Source organism: Misgurnus anguillicaudatus, chromosome 18 (genome assembly GCF_027580225.2).
Source record: "Misgurnus anguillicaudatus chromosome 18, ASM2758022v2, whole genome shotgun sequence".
NCBI classification, from domain to species: domain Eukaryota; kingdom Metazoa; phylum Chordata; class Actinopteri; order Cypriniformes; family Cobitidae; genus Misgurnus; species Misgurnus anguillicaudatus.
Window position 1 is genome coordinate 25,437,784 of NC_073354.2, and position 22,087 is coordinate 25,459,870.

The following is a 22,087-nucleotide window of genomic DNA, read 5'->3' on the forward strand; positions in this document are numbered from 1 at the left end:
TCACAACCGACAAAAACTACTATAATTTATTGACTTAAGCCTTTAAACAGAACAATGCAATGATGTCTGAAACTCTCAGTTCAACAAGGTGATGCTGCAATGACTGGAATAATAAAGAGATGCTTCAGCGGGCAAAACGTCCCCTCACACCCATGACACCTGGTCCATCTACAGCATAAAAATAAAGAGAAAGATAACTCAATTCTGAGGTTCCTTGTAATTTCACACGATAAACGTGATGCCTGCCGATGGCTAAATGCTCCATATATCACAGTTCAGCTTGACCAATTCAGTTCAATTAATAAAACAGATAGTATTACCCAGATTTATTTGCCAGACTGAGTAATGGCTAAAAAGATCATGATCTAATCATGATCTTACCCCTCCTCTTTACGAAACTCCGGGTACCACGACCACCAGTCCACTGTCTGCCGGACCCCGTTCTGGCTTTGGAAGAGCTGCTTGTGTCTGTGAAAAACAGAGATGACTTATGAGAAAAAAATATCCAAGGAACACCACACTATATTATTTACAGGATGTAGTGCAACCATACATCACATCTTTCATATTAGAGTGATTCTCGCGAAATTAGACTTATGAGGTGTCATGAAACATTTCGATAATAAAAGTAAATGCGATCAAAATAAGCATACAGTTACAAACATCTCTTCATGTACTATTTTGCAAATGATTTCAAATGACACATTTTTTTATTACCGCAACGTGTCCATGACTGGAATTGGGTTCTTTGATATGGAAATATTTATAATTTAAAAATCTAAAAAATAAAAAGCTTCAGTGCATGTAATACTATAAACATTTACAGTAAAGAAACATGTGGTATTTGGTGATCATTAGTAAATGTAGAGACAATAATAAGGAATATAAATGTGTCCAAGACCAATTTTCTCATTCTCTGCAACAATTTTCAATCATTTTTAAGCCCTCAAGGAACTAACATTTAAAAAAAAAAGGTGGAAGGGACATAATTTACTGGTGACACTCAAGATGGCTACCAGGTAAGCAGTTCTTATTTTTTCTCTCCAGATAAAAGTTAAAAATGTTTTAGTTCTCATTACCGAAACATGAGTATGTAAATTCATATATTTAATGTAATATGTTGCGGTAATGATTTTTGATAATGATAATCTAAAAAAAGTAAAAAGTAAATTCTAAAAAAATTTTTTTTTAAATCCTCTGAAAATAAATGGTTATAGTAATTTTAGTTTAAAAAATTCTGATGCTGGACACCTTCTAAATCTGGATTTTGTGAGAATCACCCATTAGCTTTGTTAAAAAATTAGTAGGTGTGCGCATACATACCTGCAGAGCTAGAAGAAGGTTCCTGGCTAGTGGAGGGTAGGCTGGCCTCATCTGAAGGCTGGGCAGCTTCCTCTCCCTCAGTCTGAGACACAGGCTCAAGTGAAGCTTCAGCACTGCTAAATCATACATAAGACATAGGGTCCACTTAAAATACAATCATCTTCCATCAGCTCTATTATAAACCTAATGATCTTTAAACCCCCCCCCCAAAAAAAATGCTTATGGCACAAGACAGATTAACTGTAACATGCAGTTTGGTGACTTCTCCTCCGAGTGGCAAGAATTCAAAATGAGTTTGAAGCATCATGTGAACCATGTGCATCATGCGTCAAAATACGTGCCTGTGGCACATGCGTCGAAAGGGTTTATGATAAGAGAAACGCTCACGTTCACAAAATACTCGCAAGGTACTAACCTAACAATAAACTCTGATTACACATGAGATTATGCAATTATCTGGCAAACGTGAGCGTCTCTTATCATAAACCCCTTCGAATCATCTGCAGCACATATTTTGACATGACACGTGATGCACATAAGTTTGCATATGATGCGGCGAACACATATTTTGACATGACTAGCCACACGCATGATGGGCTAAATACGTTTTAACGAGCTACGCAATCTGCACCCTCGAAAAAGAAGTCACCGTCCGCCACTGAGATCTGAGGGCTCACCTGTCTCCTGCATCCAGAAAGATATCATCTCTGTCCTCCACTCCACTAGGGCCTGCCGGAGCGCTAAGCCCTGGAGTGGATGTGCTCACCATGGGCACAGACTGAGATGCATGTTCGGTCACTTCAGAAGATATGGTAAAAATAGGCACAAGTGTTGGTTCTGCACATTTGAACCCAAGAAAAAAAACGAAAAACAGTGTTAGTCTTCAAACAAGGCATAAGACCGCTTTTATCCATTTTTGTTTTTATGCTTGTTTCTTATCCAAAGCCAAACAATAGACTTTATGCCCAGCTGCACTACTTCCTGAACTTATCTGCCATTATTGGACAAACTGATTAATCCAGGTATGCCTGACCTCAGTAGTCACAACAACAATAATCAGACACACCTGGATTGATCAGTTTGTCCGGTGATGGCAGACAGGAGGCGGGTGGCTGGCTGGGGTTCGGGAGGTGGTGCAGCTGGGCATAAAGCCTATTAGCACGAGTCACAATGCTGCCATTCTATACACGTATACCTGTACTGGCAATCTGTAGTAGTGGCATTGTGGGCACACTGCGGCCCCCTGATTCTTCCTCATGAAGAAAAACAGAACTTTCATACATGCCTAAACCTGCAGAAGATGCACAATCATTAATAATAACCAACCAGTGACCCAAAGAGACACAGTTTTTCTGCAGAACAATGTAAAGAGGTAGCAGGTAAAGGTTACCTTGTGAAGGCATTTGGCCAAGGTCTGAATGGGAGGAGCTGGTCTGCGGGACGTCATCTGAAGAGCCAAAGCGGAACCGCGTTACACCTGCGACCTGTTGATAACTTAAGACCAAAGAACCCAATGACCGATCAAGACCAACTTAAGATTACTGCTATTGTATGTAAAGATAGAAACAGACACATACTGCATTGCTTCAGCATATCCCTCTGAACGAGGAGGAAGTAGCGTAGGGGTGCTGGGCACCATCCTGTCATCATCCTCGAAGAGAAGTTGCTGCTGAGAGACAAGATCCCAGATTAAAAGACAAGAAGCTGTGGTACGGCACAAACACTTGACAACAAAAAAAAGAAAGACTCACTGCACTACTAGACATTCCGGTAATAGGCTGAAGGCCTCTGCCTACTGACTGACGTCGAGCTGGGAGACGCTGCAGACACGTGCAGAGTTATGTTTTAGTGTTCACACCATGCAATGTTTAACACATTCAAACAGTGGCACCAAGAACTCCGCACATACCTGGACTTGAGCAGGTTGTCCAAACTCTTGAGCAGATGAGACGGAGACATTTAGTCGAGTTGGAAGAGAGTGCTGCGGCCTCCTGGGTGATTGTGGCGGTCGGGGGGCGGAGCTGGTGACAGGTGGGTCAGCTCCAAAGGCCTCAAATGTGTCTATTTCAACTGAGAAAAAAAGTGGTATTCTACCGTAAGTCGACTATAAAATAAAATTTGTTAGCATGACATTATTAAACGCGCTTTCAGACAGCAGACGGTTAGGTTAAGTTGACTTACAGCTGGTGCTCTGAGAATCTGCCAAACGTTGGGTGGAGTCTGTAGCTCCGAGACTTTCTTCTGTCTCTGTGCCTGGATCTGTGGGATCTGGACCCTGATGAAACAGAGGTGGATGGAAAACAGGCACAGTTTGAAGCAAGTTCATTTCTTTTTTAGTGTCCCATAAGATTAAGAGCAATGTATATGAATGACCCATGTGTTCTGTGGAAAGAGGAAAAGAGATCTTGCCAAACAAAGCAAAGCATGCCGCTATTGGCAGTCAAACTGAGCAGCAGCAGGTATTCACAAAAAAACTGCATAACAGCAAGCCAAGCTTAGATCACTAAAAAACAGCTGCCATGAGAAACGCATGTTTCATCCCAATGTAGGAGTTTATGCTGAACTCTTATCCCATGGAAGGTGTTGGGATGTGTGTGTGTGTGTGTGTGTACCTCGGTGTCGTCGCCTTCGTACGCCTCATCGCCATCTCTGCTGCCACTTCCTTCATTGCTGTCCTCTCCCTCTTCTCCAATGCCACCATCCTCGTCTTCGTCGTCATCTTCATCATCCTCTTCCTCATCCTCCTCTCCATAATCCTAAGATTGGAGGAAAAAATGTTAACCTTCTTCGACAAGAGAGAAATACATTTTGTGCTTAAACATCATTCAAGTGTGACTATACCGGCTCTTCTTCCTCCTCGTCGGTTTCTTCACGATCTTCCTCAGAGTCTGTGTCACTACCAATGACTATGACGTTATGCTCAGGTCCCTCCGGGCTTCGATGGCTCTCAGAGGGATGCGGCAGAAGCTGATCTCCAGGAACAGACTGAGATGGTCCTGGCATCTCATCCATCATCTCCAAAGTATAGGTGGTCTGAAACTAACGATTATTTTCATAATCGATTAATCAGGCGATTGTTTTTTCTGATTAATCGACTAATCGGATAAAAACAAATATTATTAATTTCTATTTTAACTTATTTTAAGCCATGTTTGTGTAGCTTTTTAAATAGTAAAACAAACAAACAAAACGAATTGAGTCTTTACTGTGCGTTCACACCAGATGCGGTAGAGGCAGCAAAAATGTGCTATTCGCGCGTAGTTGAACACTTGAACATTTTGAGTTTACTGGCTTCATTCGCGTGTGAAATTCTAGTCATTCGAGACGTTCACTCGGAAATTCGCGTAATGGGAGGGGCTTCTGCGACTCTGCTTGTTTCCTGTAATCACATCACTACTAGAACAAGCTCCTGATTGTTAACGCGAAGCGATTTTCCGCCAAAGTTCAGATTTTTCAACTCGCTCGTTTCCTGTGGCAACGCTTAACTTGCGTCATTCGCGCAAACTAGATGCGCAAATGACGTGGATTCGCGTCTACCACGCCACGCTAAACGCCTTATTCGCGCCGCAAGACCTCCAGATGCGCGTAAACAGTCTTTACATTGACTTAACATTGAATCATTCGCACCAGATGCTCTATTCGCGTTTGGTGTGAACGCAGCATGAGATATGTGCTGGTGAGGAAATTTTGCACATGACTTTATAAGCACACAGTTCACGCTGTATGAAACAGACGTGTGTCTGCGCTGTCCAGGAGCAAGTGACGTCACAGAACAACTAATCGATAATGAAATTCGAAAATGAAATGTGTTAACAATTTTATCGGTTAGTTGTTGCAGCCCTAAAGTATAGCACTCAAACCCCTGCAAACAAATCTTTTAGTTTCACATTTAGCTGGTCATCTACTGTGTCTGTATACTTTAAGAAATAGGAAGTTCACACACCAGTCCAGCATCTGGGGCATCTTGGCTCTCCCCTGGTACCACGCTCTCAGCCTCAGTGCTCTCCTCAGCCAAACCCTCTTCCTAAAAACAGTACATACACAACATTAAAAGCACATCACATATACAATGTACCCTGTGATGTACCCTCATGTACCCTCAAATTACAACTGTAAAACCCTAAAATTCAGAAAACATGAATGTATGCAATAAATTTGGACTATTAAAATGTGTGCATGGCTTACATCCAGCTCCACTCTATAGATGCGGACCCTTTTGCAAATCGGGGTCTCGTTTGGCTCATCCTGGGACTGTGTGTCAGCAGACATACTCTCCTGCTCCTCTTCACGGGGACGTTTGGTCAAGGGATTACTAGGAGAAGCTGTCACTGTATACAAGAGAATAATCTTGGTTCAGCTATAGACTACATTACATGATACATTGTGCTTTGGTGTAGCAGTGCAACTTGTATTGACTTAATCTGATATTACCTGCACTACCACTGCTTGTGCTAGCAGTGGCACCCCAGAGTCCCGTGGATGTGGAAAGAGGCCTCTCTAACTGTGAGACCGGCATCAAAACAGCAGCCGTCGACTCTTGATTGGATGGTTCAGCGAGGGGCTGGGATTGTTGCTGGGTGGGCTGGATGAAAGCAGTGGCTTGGTTCTGCTGTTGAACGTTCGACAAAGGTTGAGAAAGCGTGGGCTGAACGTTAGGGCTGGTTGAGCGCACTGAACCGCTAGCACTGCCGTACACGGTCACATGCTCCAACGGGCCCTCGGATGACTGCATGGCTATAGGGCGAGATAAAATGATTAACATTTGCTCTCGATTTGACAGGTTAATGTTTTTGATAGTCAAAAGCTTACCTTCTTGGCTCTCCACCTGTGTCGTGGGCATGACTGTGGCCGTGGGTGTAGGGGTGGGCACTGGGGCAGGTGTGATCATGGGTTTGATGCTGGCCCTTGGGGTGGACTTGTTCCCTGGGATGGCAGGAGGCTTGCTGGGGGTTGCTGCCAGTGGTGTGGGCTTTATGTTGGCGGTTGGAGGTTCTGAAGTGCTTGCACTGTAGAAGTTAGAATGAGAGTCTTGTAAAGAGGTGCAGTTTTGGAGAGGTGTGACAATTTTGATTTCCTTATAAAGCACACAAACACCAAGAAATCCCCTTAAAATAATGTACCTTCCTCTTTCAGCCACTGGGGTGGTCTTCAGAGAGATCTGTCGCTGTTCTGTTGTTCGTTGCTGTTCCTGGGTCTGTAGACAAAGGAAATCAATAAACACTACAGTATCTGTTCAGCTATATGTTCGTAAATGAAAGATCATATGACGTTACCTTGTTGGAGCCCTGCTCTGGAGTCTCATCTCTCTGTTCTCCATGTCTTTCCTGCTGCTCGCGGAGGTCTCGCAGCTCCCTCTCCTGTCTGCTCAGACGTCCCTCGTACTGGGACTTTAGCGCGCTCACACGTACATCCAGTTCTTCTTTTTGTTGCTTAAGCTCCTCATTTTCCAACTGGAGCTGATTCTTAATGTCTTGAGGAATAAAAGTGGGCAGAGTCAAGTATCACAAACTGATAAAGAACGTAACCTGAACCTTAGCATCCAACTAACTGCTAACAAAAGGATGACAATCTAAGACCACATTGGAACCAGTTGGTTCTCATATTTTTTCCTGTCTGGATTCTTACTTGTAAGCTGGCTGATCCTCTGCTTTGCCACAACTATAGCCTTCTTGGTCCTCTCCTCCTTTTCACCTAGCTGCTGTTTGAGTCGCTCCTCTTGAGAAGATTTCTCTTGAAGCTCCTGTCTGAGGCGTGTTAGTTCCCCCTGCAGGCGAGAGGCCTGTTCCTGTGCGCTGCGTGACTCCGCTTCCCGCTCACCCACAACCTGCACAGGACACAACCAAAAATGAGGAACTCGGAAGATACGAATTAGGAAAAAGATCTCAAGTGATGTAGATCCAGGTGCTTACTCTGTTAAGGTTCTCCAGCTGACCATCAAGTTCCCTTGCTCTGTTCTCTGACTGGCTGAGGGACTCTCTCAGGCCCTGAAGTTCTTGAGCGGATGCCTGCTGGGCCTCTTGATCCTGCATTGGTGCAGAAGCTGCTGCAGCAACCAGCTGTACAAAACCAGACCAAATCAACTCTAAAATTGTTCGCAACAAGTGTGGAGTGTGATTTAGTCATACAAAAGCAAACCTACCTTGTCATATTCGACCTTGAGCTCTTCATACTGAGTTTTATACCGCCGGCCAATCTTCTTGACCTGCGTGATGGTTTTGACTTTTTCTTGGATATCCAGAACTTTGGCCTCTTGGTCCTTTCTTAGATTGTCTCTCTCCACCATCACCTTCCCAAGGTTCTCCCTCAGGTTCTGTACCTGAGACTGCAGTGTGGTCAAAGAGCCACTATTCCTGCAGAGAGCAACAACAAGAGAGAAAAATTAGCCTTTTACACTTCTGAAAATATAGTGGTGTCAACAGGGGAAGGAAAAGCAGAACAACCACTCCAACCTGCTAGCCTCAGCTTTAAGCCGACTTGTCTCCTCAGTGAGCTGCTGGATACGTTTGACATGCACCTCCCTCTCGGAGTGCATGCGCTTGTACTCCTCTGGGTCAGTGTCTTTCTGCTGGCTTACCAGATGCTGGAAACCATACGAAAAAATCGTCAGGATCTATCAACTAGCACTTATATTGGTTTTCCAACACAAGCAAAACCTTTCAAGGTACATAAACAGTTCTGACCTGAGTGCGGGCTTTCCAGCGTTTGATGTCGTCTTCCAGAAGCTTCTTCTCTGACTGTAAGACGCCGCTCTTCTCGCTCAGCTCTGTGATGGACTCTTGCATGGGTGAGAGGTCTGACTCCAGTTTGCGTACCTGTGAACCAAAACACAAAATTATCATTTATGAAAAAATATGCAAATCTGCCTAAAGCAGGCAAGGTGAGTACTTCACATTTAAAACTCATCTGATCAAGTTCTTGGTAGAGAGCATTACAAAAACATACACACATACTGATAAAACATACAACTTGTATACCATATTTTCCAGTCGCATCAGCCAAAAATGTGCTTTGAAGAGGAAAAAACATGTATAAGTCGCACTAAACACCATACGTCATGTTTATATAGAAAATTATTTCATAAAATCCAAGCCCAAGAACAGACATTTAATTTGGAAAGAAGTTATTCAACTAAACAAAGGCACACAAAACAGCATGCTAAATATGTTTGCATACGTTAACGTAACATTAGCATTTATTCACCAAACGCAACAACATATCGAACATACCTGGGAGGCTGAATAGGTTAAATTAACACGACAAGCCAAATCCACTTCAAAAAGATCCCCAAGTCATTCCACATCACTGAATCCATTGAATTGCATAAATATAGGAGCAGCATAGAGCGGACTCTCGCGGCTGTAGACTGTAATGGTTTCTATTGGTTCATATGAATTAATTTGGACATACAAGTCGCACCTAGTCTCAGCCTCAGACGTCACGCCCACAGACTGTTGGCTGAACGTCTGATGTTTTTTGTACACTTTTCTGGAAACCCTGTGAGAATGTCTAAAGTCGTCTTTTGATTGGTTGAAATAAACCGGATTTCCAGGAGACGCGAGTGTCGCGATTAGTTTCGGTCCCTGGAAAACAAAGCTCTGATGTTCCATTGAGGAAGAGAATCAGTCGTGTTTACGTGGATAATAACGAGTTATCATGATCAGCTGAACATTGGATTCTCAAAAATATGCAAAGTTCGCAGCATAGACTCTCTAAAAGCCGTCCAAGAGTTTTGCTTGAGGCAGTTAGTGGAGTCAAAAAGTTTGGTTCTCCTGAATTGCTTGTATGTGTTAAAAAGTGGAGATATGCTACAAACAGATGTTTAACGAGAGCGTCTCATTGGTGTGGTTGTTGATGAAGTGAACAACGTTGTTCTATGGTGAGTAATGTTGTTTATTTAGATGCCATTCGGTTGCGGCTGGTTATTTCAATAACTGACTTGTTGCCAGCCGGCTCGTTATTGTGGGGAGTCCGAAACGTGACGCTACACGAAACAAACTGTGATTGGTTGTTTGACATGTTGTTCAAACAGCTTGTGGACGGGCTTTGTCCAGAAAAAGCAGCGAAAAACACCAGACCTTCAGTATTGAAGGTCTGGCTACGCGAGACTAAGTCGCACCTGACTAGAAGTCGCAGGACCAGCCAAACTATGAAAAAAAGAGTGACTTGTAGTCCGGAAAATATGGTAACATGAATTAGCCTCTTTATATATTGATCAGCTGAGGCTTGCCTTAGCTTGAGTCTCCTCCAGCTCTTGCACCAGCTTTTCCCTCTCCTCTCTCAGCATCTTATTGGTTTCCATGAGGACATTCATGGTCTCGGTCTTCTTCATGAGCTCATCATGCTGGGCCAGCGTCTTTGCAGTGACCTTTAGACAAATTACAATTAAAAAGGAAAATCTCTCAGAGTAATCAAAGTTGTTGTGGAGCACTAGTAATGATTTCTTATTGGATTCAACTTCATTCTGGTCCTTCATTCTGACCTGCATCTTCTCTCTCTCAGAATTCAGGTTCTCCTGTAGGTCCTTTAGCTCTCTCTCCAGATGCTCCACTCTAAGCCTGTGCCTCAGACTCTCGCCCTGAGCAACCTCGAAGCGAGACTCTGCGATCTCCTTCTCTCGCCGCACAAACCTGGAGACAACAGAGGGAAAGTAGTTGAGAGGATAAATCTGAGAGGATACGGAGTTGAAGTGCAAAGGACAAACGCTCACCTGAGGATCTCTAGAAGTTGCTCCTGAGACTTGCCCTCCTCAGTCAGTGAGATGTTTAGTGGACTCTCAGTGGTCGCACGCTGCAGCTGACTGGCCATCTTTCCACTCAAAGTCTGAATCTGCTCATGGAGGAGGGTGTTCTGTTTCTGCAGATCCTCACAGCGAGACTCTAACTTGCACTGCTCCTCCTGATAGGGAGAGGGGTAGATACAAAATAAAACATTAAATTCATCCACCATTAGTATTCAATATGAAATCGCAACATGAAAACTTGAAATGTTACAGGGACACTGCTGATTGGCTACAAGTGTGTTTTGGTTGTCGGCCTAACTCCCTTTATCAAAGCGTTTTTCAAACAGCCAAAATATTATCATATCCTAACAAACCATATATCAATATTGAAAGCTCATTTATTTAGCTATCAGATAATGTATAAATCTTAATTTTAAAAAGTTGCCCCTGGTTTTGTGGTCCATGTCACATATGTATGAACATTACAGTGCATTTACCTTAAGAATCTTTTCCTGTTCCTCCCAAGAGATGCGAGCCTCCAGCAGCTGTGCACTGGTGCTCTGGATCTTCTCCTCAAGCTGTTGTTTGAGAAGACAAGCCTGCTGAGTCTGAGCTTTGGCAGCCTGGAGGGCCTCCACATCGGCTGCATGCAGCAACATCTCCCTCTCGTACTTATCCTGCGCCTCGGCCGCCAACCTGGCCTGCTCCTGACCATCCGAGATGGCCTGTTGTTCCTGGGCTACAGCAACGGAGGCTCTCTCTAAGGCACTCTGGTACTCCGCCTGGAGGCTGCTCAGTGACTTTCTCAGCGTGCTCAGCTGGAATAAAGAACCGATATATACAGCCACAGCCGTGAATTAAATCACATACATGAAACGCAGTCCTTTTAAACCTGAAACATTAAAGCGATTTAGTAAGTTACCTCCTGCTCTACGGCAGCAACTGCTTTGTTTTTCTCCTCCTGCAAGCTCTGATTTTCTTTGTCCACCTCTTGAAGTTTCTGCTCCAGCTGCTTGTACTGCTCCTGAACTGCCTCCACCTGGTTTTCCACAGATTTGCGCACCTGCTCTGTCACCTATAAATGGGGCAAACATAGATGGGGTTAATTCAGACACTTTTTGACAGGCATCTCAATGACCTGAATCCATCCTATATACTTAAAGGAAAACACCACCGTTTTTCAATATTTTACTATATTCTTACCCCAACTTAGACTAATTAACACATGCCTCTTTTTTCAATGCATGCACTTTTAATCTTTGTACAGTGCTTCATAAATGTGTTAGCATTTAGCCTAGCCCCATTCATTTCTTAGGATCCAAACAGGGATGAATTTAGAAGCCACCAAACAATTTCATGTTTTCCCTATTTAAAGAGTGTTACATGAGTAAGTATGGTGGCACAAAACAAAACTTTTGTTTGGAGCCATAGGAATGAATGGGGCTAGGCTAAATGCTAACACATTCAAGAAGCGCTATACAAATATTAAAAGTGCACGCATTTAAAAAGATAGGCATGTATTAATTTATCTAAGCTGAGGTAAGAATATAGTAAAATATTGAACAACGGTGGTGTTTTCCTATAAAAGCTAAATATTGCATGTTTATTTTAATCAAAAACAAATGCATTATAAATACAATTTCATGTTATTAAATAAAAACACTGACATCAAGTCAATACCCTAATTTGAGCCCAAAATAAAGCTTTTCTTCTCACCTGTTTCTCTTTATCCAGAGATTCCTCCAGGTTCAGACACATGGATTTGTACTGCTCCATACTTGCAGTGGTGCTTTTCAGGCGCTCGGCTAGCTCATCCGCCCATTTTCCTGCCTGATTCAGCTGGGCACGCAGAGTCTCCACTTCACCCTCACCGCTTTGCAGTCCTGGAGGAGTGACAAAACAACCATTATTCAAAAATTACATGCATTCCCTACATCGTACGGCTGTTTTTTTTACACGTTTCAGGTTTTCCACATCAACAACTGTGAAGCAAGTGGGCCGATTCCACGTAGGCTTATTATCTCACCTGTGTGCGCTGTTGGGGACACCAGACGACTCTCACCGCTACTCATCTGCAACCTCAGTTTGTCAAGCTCCAGCTGGGCAGCACCAAGTTGTTCTCTGGTCCTCTGGTGCTGAGCTGCTTGTGCTTCCAGCTGCTTCTTAGCATCCATCAGCTGCATCTGTGTGGAAGAGAGAGAGGGAAAGAGAAGGGACGTATGAGGTAAGCAACATGGAGAATTAGGATATAAGAGGAGAAAAGGAGTGCTTACATCTTGATTGCGTGCCAACAGGTGTTTTTGCTCTACTTCGTTCTCCAGTCTCTTCTGCAGCTGAGTGATCTCTCTCTCCTGCTTCTCGATCTGAGCAGTCATACGCTGCCTGACCTCAGTCTCGGAGCGCTCCAAAGTTGCCTTTAATGCAAACACAACTCTTCAAAAAGGATCCTCAGAGGTTTTCAACTCTGTGGGGTTTATGCTGCTCAAATATTTTTAGGTGCTGTGACAGCTCAAGCAACAGTGGTGAGATTTAGGGTTGTGCCGCTGAGATTTAAAAAAGCTATTTACTAGTTATAGTAACCTTAACTAAACTTAAAAAAAAAAAAAAAAAAAAAAGTCAAACCAGGTCAGATTAAAGGATTAGTCCATTTTCTAAAAAAAAAAAAATCCAGATATTTTACTCACCACCATGTCATCCAAAATGTTGATGTCTTTCTTTCTTTCTTCGTTCAGTCAAGAAGAAATTATGTTTGAGGAAAACATTCTAGGATTTTTCTCATTTTAATGGACTTTGATGGACCCCAACACTTAACAGTTTTTTTCAACTGAGTTGTAAAGACTCTAAACGATCCCAAAAAAAGGCATAAGGGTCTTATCTAGCAAAATGATTGTCATTTTTGACAAGAAAAATTAAAAATATGCACTTTTAAAACACAACTTCTCGTCTATCTCCGGTCCTGTGAAGCGCCAGCGCAACCTCACGTAATTGCGTAGTGACATAGAAAGGTGACATGTTACATATATGAAACGCACATTTGTGTACACAAAGACATTAGTATTATTCGACATACAACAACGTCAGAACGGTCCTCTTTCTCCACACTTGTATACACTGGGGCAGTTTCGCATTCGTCATCCATGACCTCTTGACGTATTGTGTGAAGTCGCGCTGGCGCGTCACAGGACCGGAGGAAGATGAGAAGTTTAAAAGTGCATATTTTTATTTATTTATTGTCAAAAATGACAATCATTTCGCTAGATAAGACCCTTATGCCTCATTTGGGATTGTTTAGAGTTGGGATTGTTAAGTGTTGAGTTAAGTGTTGGGGATCCATAACGGCGCATTCACATGGGGCTTCAGCGTTAACGCTTCCCATTCACTTTTAATGGGTGACGTCATGCGTTGCCGAACAGAATTGGGGATCCGTCAGCGCCGTGTCAGTTGAACATTTCTCAACTTTTCAAGCGGCAACGCGTGCGTCAGCCAATCAGATCGCCTTATGCAAGTAACCTAGGTAGAGCCAGCCAATTACGTTTATGGAAGAACGGAATATGTGTAGCGGCCACTGTCATTGGCTGTTGGACAAGCCTTCCGTTAAGCGTTAACGCTTACGCCCCATGTAAATGCGCCGTTAAAGTCCATTAAAATGAGAAAAATTCTGGAATGTTGTCCTCAAAAAACATGATTTCTTCTCAACTGAACAAAGAAAGACATCAACATTTTGGGTGACATGGTGGTGAGTAAATTATCTGGATTTTTTAAAGAAAATTGACTACTACTTTAAGATCACATGCACCACAATTTGAGTTACTTCATAATAAGGGTGTCACGATTCTATATAATAGCACTCATCACCTGTATTGATTTGAGGTTGGTCAGCAGCAAACTCTGGCCAAGCTGTTGGGCCTGAATAGACTCTTTCTCCTGGGTCAGCCGTGCCTCCACCATTTTCAACATGTCTCTCTCTTTACGCAAGTTCTCGGCTTCAGACTGAGACACACAAAATCAAATTTAGATTAAATGTGTATAACATTAGAAGAAAAAACATTGATGCACAAGTTGCACACCTCAGCAAGTGCACGTTTCTCAGATGCTGCTCGCAGGTCGTGGGTGAGCGTGTGTATGGTCTGTTCATTCTGCTGGATCGTTGCAGCCTGTTTTTGGGTCTTCTCATTTAGAGAAGCGATCTCCTTACGGTATCCCTCAACGTTATCCTGGAGCATTTCGTACCTGCAACGCATACAACATTAATCACAAATGAAATCAAGATTCTACATGTGAAGACCACAAAAGCAGTATGACGTTCAATGACAAACCGTTTGGACGTAAACTCGAGCTGCGTAGAGATCTTGGTGTTTTCAGAGCGCAATTCAGTCACTTGAACCTGAAGTTTATCACTTTGCTCAGCCAAAGACTTCTCAGACTCGTTTTTTTCCTTCTTGTAAGACATGAAGACTTCTTGCAACTGCATAGAGATAAAACAGTTTTGATTAAATGTTATATTTTCCAGAGACACAACCTTGCATTATTTATCTTTAAAATCTCAACGAATCAGTAATTACTACTGCGACAGTTATATATTCTGCCCTTTAGTCTGTTAGTGAATCCATTTACATTTAATACAAAGTTGAGTCCAAGAACATTCTCCTCAACTTAAAAAAAAAATGATTCAATATTTGCTGATTATACAAAAAGTTATTAAAGTGAAATTCAAAAGCAGTGAAAAATGCTATCAATGGATATCCTGCTATGAGCTGCCAACCTGTTTCAAGGCAGCCTTGGCTTCTACGGACTCCGTAGACTCTATTGCCGTGGCAACCAGTCCTGTAGGGGTGCTTGTAGTGGGTGTGATGGCTGGAGATCGGCGTGGGGTGGAAGTAAGCATCAGGTCCTCCGTGACAGCACCTGTTAACAAACATTTAGCTAATAAACATTCTCACAAAGACATCTCATAGGACATAGAGACTGAAGTGCCGTGCAATGTCCCACCTAGCTGTGGGAAGGTGACGCCAGTGGTCTGGGCAAGCAGCATGCGGAACATGTCTCTCTGTCGCGCAACCGCATCAACTTTTTGCAAGTCTTGAGCTCTCTTTTCCTTTAACTGCTCCAACTCGTGCTGAAGCTCCTCTAGGTATTTCTCCACCTCACTGCGTCTAAACACACAAACACATCCCTTAACGTAATGCTCACGTAACCATTCCCAAACTTCATCTAACCCTTTCGTTCCTTACCTCATGGTGTCTCCCTCCAACTCATCCTTCTCTTTTGCCTCACTGAGGTCTCTGAGGGCCACCAAGAGACGCTGGTTCTGCTGCTGGAGCTCTTCGATGCTGCGGAAGGTGACCAGATGCTGAGAGATCACCTCGGAAGTGCTGCTCACATCAGCCGAACAACCATCTTCCTCATCACGCATCACATGATTACCACGTGCCTCCTCCAGTTCAATCAGGAGGACACGGACCTGAGACGGCATTGTGAAAATAATGTTTTTTTTAGATATAAAAACATAAAAGTTTTAAAAGTTGGATCTCTAAACTGAGCTAAAAGTATAAAAACCCTCACCTGTTGAGCCATATCAGCAAGCTGAACTTCAAGCCTTTGGTTTTCTCTTGTCAGCACAGAAGAACCTTTGTTGGCTTCATCTGCCTCCTTTTGCAAGCGGTGGACCTCCTGAAAAATCCAAGTACAATCAGACCAATAGGACTACTTTGCAATACGGTCATCTATTTGCTATGATGCAAAGTACGACGATATAGCATGTAGCAGGGCTATTTCTTCCTCACCGCAACAGCTTGCTCTAGTTTAGCAGAAAGACTGGAGACAGACTTCTGCAAGCGCTCATGTTCCTCTCTCTGCCTCTTGAGGATGGGCGCCTTGGCTTCCATCTCCTGAACGATGTCATCCAGGTATTTGTGCAGACGTTTGTTCTCGAGCTTTTCCCGTTGCAGCTGCTCTTGGGCCTCTACATATGCTGTATATATCTACAAAAGCAAAAAGAAATGCTGTAGTTGAAATCCTTACTGACTGAAATACATCATTTCCACATATAGGATAACTCAGTACCTCTGTGAGTTTCATGCCTGGTTTGATGATTTTAGCTACTGCAGATGCTGTGGGGGACATGGTGGTCACCAGCTCTTCTGTGAGACGTGAAGAGGGTACTGCAACAACCACACAGAAATCACATTAAGAATAAAAAGGGTCACAAATCACTGCTAATTTTAAATGCGAACAATCTGAAATCAATAAAGATTACGAAATGTGCAGTTTTCGACTGCAAAAAAATTAAACAACAAAGACAGTCAGAAGATTAAGTGGTGATGCTTACCTCTGTGTTTGGCATCAGACAGCAATGCATTAGCATTGTCCAGTTCCTTTTCCTGGCTGCTGATTTTTTCTTTTAGTTCAGCAATTTCCTTGTCTTTACAACCCTCCAGCTCCACCATCTTCATCTCCAGAGCTTTATGTGCTGTCCACAGCAGAAAGGACATGTAAAAAAATGCAAACATCCCAATGAATTAACTAGCATCCTTGCATCTACTGCAGTAGGAAGTCCTGTTTGATTCCAGGTAAATGTTTAAAACATTTTAAGCACAGGTTTCTTACCTTCTCCAGCCTCTTTGAGCAGCTTGTGAAGTTCCTCCACAGCTTTGCTGAGCTCCTCACTCTTGGCCTCAGCATCAGCCGCTGCTCCCTGTCAATCAACACATTTTATTACTAATATGTTATACAAGCTATCCAAAATTTTTTAAAGTAAACTTCTATGCATATCCTTTCATTTCTCTCACCAAGACAGGCAAGTTTACCTTATACAAATTGGAAAGTTTGATATTTGCATTGATTTCACTGCTGAACTTCTCTTCCAAACTGGCTTGGTGCTCCTTTGCCTAAAAAAGTCCAAAAGATTATGAGAATTTATAAAACAAATTTAAATCATTTCACAAATCCTCTGTTTTTGTTGCAAACTGTATTAACCTCTTTTAGTTTGGAGTTCATTTCCTCGGCTTGCCTCTGAAGGTTCTCATTGGACACCTTTAGACTGTTCACCTGATCTTGAAGTTGGGCAATCTAGATGGGAATAAAAAGGATTAACACTTGACTAACAACTTATATTTGGGTGATTCTCACGAAACCATTGAAACACCACGGCACTAATGATTTTAGCTTTAAAATGTGTAATATAGTAACATTAAAAAGCATCAGAATTAACACAATATGTTCTACCTTGCACAATGTGTGATTTCAACATAAGAATTTATAATTGTAAATTTTATCTCATTTTCTGCTGAAATTCTCATTACCGGAATGTGTCCGGCTGTGTTTGAACATGCGTTATGTTGTAATTTAATCAAATTAACACAAAAATATTAAGAAAAAAAAATAAATGGATGTTTAGATGACAGAAAAAATATTTACTGAATATTCATGTATAATAATAATGAAGAAAAATTAGGAAAATGATGTGTCCATGCCTGATGTTCTCATCCTCCGCAACACTTTTTGAGAACAGTTTAAGCACACAGACAGTTTGATTTTGAGTGACCAAGCACATGAACCAGTTCCTTCAAGATGGATACCAGGTAAGATCATTTTTTCACAGTTAATTTGAAATATTGTCTTGTCAGAATGCTTACACGACGTTTTGATTATCATTACCACAACAGATGCTTATTAAATGTTAATTTAATTAATAGAAGCATAATACTTTGATTTTAAATGCATGTGCAGAATCTCCAAATTATGTTCTTTCAGGTTTGTCATGTCATTTTGAAAATATGTCAGTGTTGATGTTTTCTGACTGTTGCGGTAATGAGATTTTTTTAGGACTAATTTTTTAAATTATGTTACAAAATGTGTTAAATGATAAGTAAAAGTTTTTAAATTAATGTTCCCATTTACTCCAGACTTTGTTTTTCAATGTCTGGTGGGAAAAAAAGTAAATTTAAGCAATTTCTACATTTTAATGCTTGACATTTTTAAAACCAAGTTTTCGTGAGAATCACCCATATACACGTTAACATTACTGATGGCATACAATGATGTTAAATATAAAAAAGTATGAAATCCGCACGATTGTGCAGTACCTTATCCTCCTTGTTGTTAAGGTTGCATTGGAGCTCCAGGATCTCACCGCCTTTCTGCCGTGAGAGAGACAGCAGCTCCTCACTCTTGGCTTTGAGCTCAGTGTTTAGCCAGGTGACTTGACCTTGAAGTAGATCTTTTTCCTGCTCCATTCGTTTCTCTTTATACTAAATGATAAACACAGTGTCAACGTAGTAAATACACCTTTAAGGTTCTGGTGTAAAAATGCGCATTTGTTACATTGCAAGTAAAGTGTTTATTTTGGCAAATTTGGGCTGTGGGTGATCAGGACTCCTGCTAGTGTAATAAATACATCGTGGACCCCATCGTACCTTGATCGAAACTTCAGATGCTTCAGATTCATCCAATTTGAGCTGAAACTGCATCTTCTCTCCACTGACCTCCATCAGTCTTTCATTAAGACGCTTCAGGTCCTCTAAAAATTGCAGTAATTCTTTTAGCAAGTTTCCTCAAAGGAAAACTAGCACCTGACGTACAACTTTTACGCCCAAATTATTTAATGTAGATTTTGATGGTTACACAAGAGCTAAATAAATACCGCTTTGGTGTTCCATCTCCTGAGATCTTCTTTCCAAGGTCCGCACGAGCTCCCTCTTCTCCGCCTCAAGCTCATCTTTGGCTTTGGACAGTTCATTCTGCAAAAAAAAAAAACTTTATATTAACTCTTTCCTTGGACATGATCTCACTATTCGAGATAATGCAAAAGCTTCTCCCTCAATCAGAAAGGTAAGATACAAATAAACAGATCATTCAATACCTGTTGAGATTCGAGTTTAGCGTAGGAAGACGCTTGTTCCTTACTTTTCTCTTGTAAAAGCTTCAAATCATTCTCTATAAAAAAAAATGTACAAATGCCGTCAAGTTCAATGTTATTTAGTTACAAGAATGATACATTTCCCACGTGCTTGCTTACCTAGTTTGATGTAGTCCTCTTTTAGTATCTGGTGCTCTTGAGTTTGGGACACAAACTGAGCTTGGCTCTCTCCGAACTTTTTCTCGATGTCAAAATACTGTTGTTCTGTAAGAAACAAACACATGGACTACCAATCAACACTATAAACTTACCCTTATAAACAGAGACTGAAACATGCTGTAACAAGCAAACGAAACGAATCATTAAATCAAGCATTAAATTACTACATGAAAAATAGCGTTTAACCTGCGTTGAAACGATATTTAGTTTTATTTCGGCATGACTTGAGCTCAGGCCCCGTTTGCAAAATTCAACCATTGCTATAACCACAAAACCTTACCACTGTCCACTCGATATTGCTCCTGTTGTGCCTTCAGAGAATCAATTTCACATTGCTGATCCGAAATGTACTTCTCCAGTTTAGTCAGGACAGGTTTTTGGAGTTTCGATACCTCAGACCGCTCCAATATTTGCTGCAACACAGCCGCCATTTTTCGTGTCTCCGGCTCCTCCTCTTCCGCCGAAATGCAGTAGCAAAGCAGCTGTTATCTTTGCTGTTCCTGAGGGGGGCGCTGCGCTGCTAACAATGAGGAGCCAAACGTTTCAGGATATTTCTTGAAACATTTATACACAAAATTATAATCGTTAAAATACGTGAATTCCAAAAGTAAGTCTTAGCCATACAAATGATCCAGAAACTGACATAAAATGGTTATTAAATAAAACTCCGTTCGAGATGTCGCAAACGGCTGTGATTGGCCCATCATGAAAAGCGCGGAGAAAAGAATCACGTGTCACGAAGACAGACGAAAACTGAAGTGTGTGTGTTAACTGGTAAATTTGTTCGTCCGTGTTTGTGCTGGTACCAGTGTCGAGGAGTCACATGTAAGTATGTTTATGTTAGTGCAGTTCATATACGGTATGTTAAAAATTGTACTTATGGTCGTACAGATGCATTGTAGTGAACAGACACACGATGATATATGGCTGTTTCTCAATCCGAAGGCTGCAGCCCCAGTAGGCCGCACCCGCAGGCCGCATACGTCATCAAGACTGTCTCATTTCAGACTATTAACAATTATACATTTGACTATTATTCTTAGTTAATTGTAAGTTGTTGTAATATGCTTATGACTTGCGAATGTAATGCTTAGTAAACTTAATAAACCAGGCTTGATGACATATGCAGCCTGCATATGCGACCTCCGCAGGCTGCATCCTTCGGATTGAGATTTTATGCAACGGCCGTACACGAAACGGTCTGACGTGCAGGTTGAATAATCTCACATTTCCTTGTTTCCTCCCCAAAACAAGTTACTTGTCCCTTCTTAAATTTCTATAAATCAACTTCACAGAAATGCTTCACAACATGCAAACTGCATTCTGTGTGTTTTTATCTCTGTTTTTGTATCTTGATATCTTTAAGAAAAAATAAGTTCCATGAAAGCACATAGGGTAATCTATTTTTAATTTTTACAATATAGACTAGGTACGTAATTTCGTGAGTGTTTTCCGTGACACTGACACGTTTTTCGGCCTTTTTGCGTGAACATGTCGCGTATTTCTGTGAACGTGTTACTCAACTGTTTCGTCCTATTTTCTTACCATTGTCGCCTAGGGTTAGATTTACATAAAATTACAATCTTACCCAAACCCAACTCTAACATAATGCCTGGCGACAATGGTTTAAAAATCATAAATTATAAAAAATAAATCATGAAAAAAGGTATAAACCAATACTTAAAGTGATATCCTAACGCAAACACCAAATCTAACCCTAAACCGAAGCGAAACAGTTGAGTAACAAATACGTGGCAGTGACACGTTCACAGAAATACGCGACACGCCCACGCAAAAAGGCGGAAAAACATGTCAGCGCCACGAAAAACACACACAAAATTACATGACTATAGATGGTTTCAGCAGTAAAAACATAAACAAGCGGCTGTCGCGGTTCGCACGTAACTTCCGGTAAACTCCGCTAATAATAAATAACCACAAAGTACTTTAAATGTAGTTTATTTATATAACAAGCAAAAAACAACACATAGATTACCTAGGAATCCAAAAATTTTGTTATTTTCGATGAGGCATTTGTTCAAGAGATCAGTTTAGCAATTAAAAAAACCATTCAGACCATTAAAAAAACGAAGTAAAGTTCGGATCCAGACGTGTATCACGTGCGTCCGATGAAACCGTCTAGAGGTAGAACATAATTTTGTGATACAGGGTTGACTAATTGCTTTATTTAGCCCAGATTTCACTTCTTACCACTATTGCTTAATTTACATTTAAATAGAACAAGTTAAACAACTGAAGACCCTCAGATTTCAGTCGCTTTTTATTATTTATGTAATCCTAAAATATTAGATTATAAGGGACAACTGAATTAGAGTCAGATTTACCCGTCTAAATTCTCATTGGCTCATCTTACCCCACTCCCCTACAGCTGTTTCCCTTATTTAATGGCATCACTTTAGTCTCTCTTTCATGTTCACCTTCTTTCTTTCTCTTTCTTTCCATGTCATACTCAATATCATGCAATTTCCATTCCCTCTCAATCAAAGACCTGTCATAGCACATATCATTGTGACCACAAATGATTTATCAATATGGAATTTTTAAATAAAGCCATAAATGCAAATAATAAAAGGTTGTTAAGGCAGCGCATGGACCCTCAGGCGGTGGATATTATTTACAGTAAGAGATAGTATAACCACGCCTCTCTTCGCTATGCAGCCTCAACCTTGAGTAAGCCAGCGGCGATCTCTCTTTCACCCATGTGACCCATGTGAATGTTTCAAGGTCTCACACACCTTGTTTCTATATGAGAAGGCTTTGTCTGTCTTGTTGTTTGCTTTGTCTGTATTACGGTAATATCAAGGCAAATGTGTTGATGGTGCTCGCAAGAATCTATGTCCATGATGCCTTTTTTGTGTTTCGGAATCTTAGATGGGTTTAAGAGAGAGCTTCCTGTTTTCAATATCCAAAAAGGTTATACCTGTAATTGACACTGGGCATGCATGTGT

The 22,087-nt window shown here is 41.5% G+C and overlaps 1 protein-coding gene across 6 annotated transcripts; it reads right to left on the reverse strand.

Annotated features, from left to right (window-relative positions):
- Nucleotides 1–8: 8 nt before the first annotated feature.
- Nucleotides 9–19,589, reverse strand: tprb (translocated promoter region b, nuclear basket protein). Of its 6 annotated transcripts, none has more exons than XM_055187184.2 (50): nt 19,399–19,589; nt 19,059–19,163; nt 18,903–18,976; nt 18,684–18,780; nt 18,457–18,560; nt 18,127–18,291; nt 17,018–17,110; nt 16,849–16,929; nt 16,649–16,736; nt 16,371–16,511; nt 16,106–16,203; nt 15,826–16,023; nt 15,605–15,712; nt 15,274–15,503; nt 15,032–15,195; nt 14,805–14,947; nt 14,359–14,507; nt 14,110–14,272; nt 13,898–14,032; nt 12,316–12,456; nt 12,069–12,225; nt 11,759–11,925; nt 10,965–11,117; nt 10,540–10,860; nt 10,031–10,218; nt 9,803–9,950; nt 9,551–9,688; nt 8,004–8,135; nt 7,773–7,903; nt 7,463–7,673; nt 7,233–7,379; nt 6,949–7,147; nt 6,597–6,793; nt 6,444–6,517; nt 6,133–6,329; nt 5,755–6,057; nt 5,509–5,651; nt 5,267–5,347; nt 4,165–4,362; nt 3,936–4,079; nt 3,505–3,598; nt 3,233–3,393; nt 3,075–3,143; nt 2,901–2,989; nt 2,714–2,817; nt 2,519–2,614; nt 2,001–2,160; nt 1,324–1,436; nt 382–468; nt 9–168 (listed from the first exon to the last, which is right to left on the reverse strand). In XM_055187184.2, exons 1-50 carry the CDS (start codon nt 19,547–19,549, stop codon nt 125–127), a joined length of 7,074 nt encoding a protein of 2,357 aa, XP_055043159.2. In that variant the 5' UTR covers nt 19,550–19,589; the 3' UTR covers nt 9–124. The 6 variants fall into 6 exon arrangements, with proteins under 6 accessions (XP_055043159.2, XP_055043155.2, XP_055043156.2 ...); XM_055187180.2 differs by having other exon boundaries at nt 1,324–1,439; XM_055187181.2 differs by having other exon boundaries at nt 2,901–2,992.
- Between the last annotated feature and the right edge of the window lie 2,498 nt (nt 19,590–22,087).

What these genes read in the sequence shown, in the direction of transcription:
- tprb (XM_055187179.2), bottom strand. Translation starts at nt 19,549, where the DNA reads ATGGCGGCTGTGTTGCAGCAAATATTGGAGCGGTCTGAGGTATCGAAA. An exon ending in TTGGAGGGAGACACCATGAG is followed by an intron (nt 15,196 to 15,273) that starts GTAAGGAACGAA and finishes TTGTGTGTTTAG; the next exon opens with ACGCAGTGAGGTGGAGAAAT. An exon ending in GGATATGCTGAAGCAATGCA is followed by an intron (nt 2,818 to 2,900) that starts GTATGTGTCTGT and finishes TTTGGTCTTAAG; the next exon opens with TTATCAACAGGTCGCAGGTG.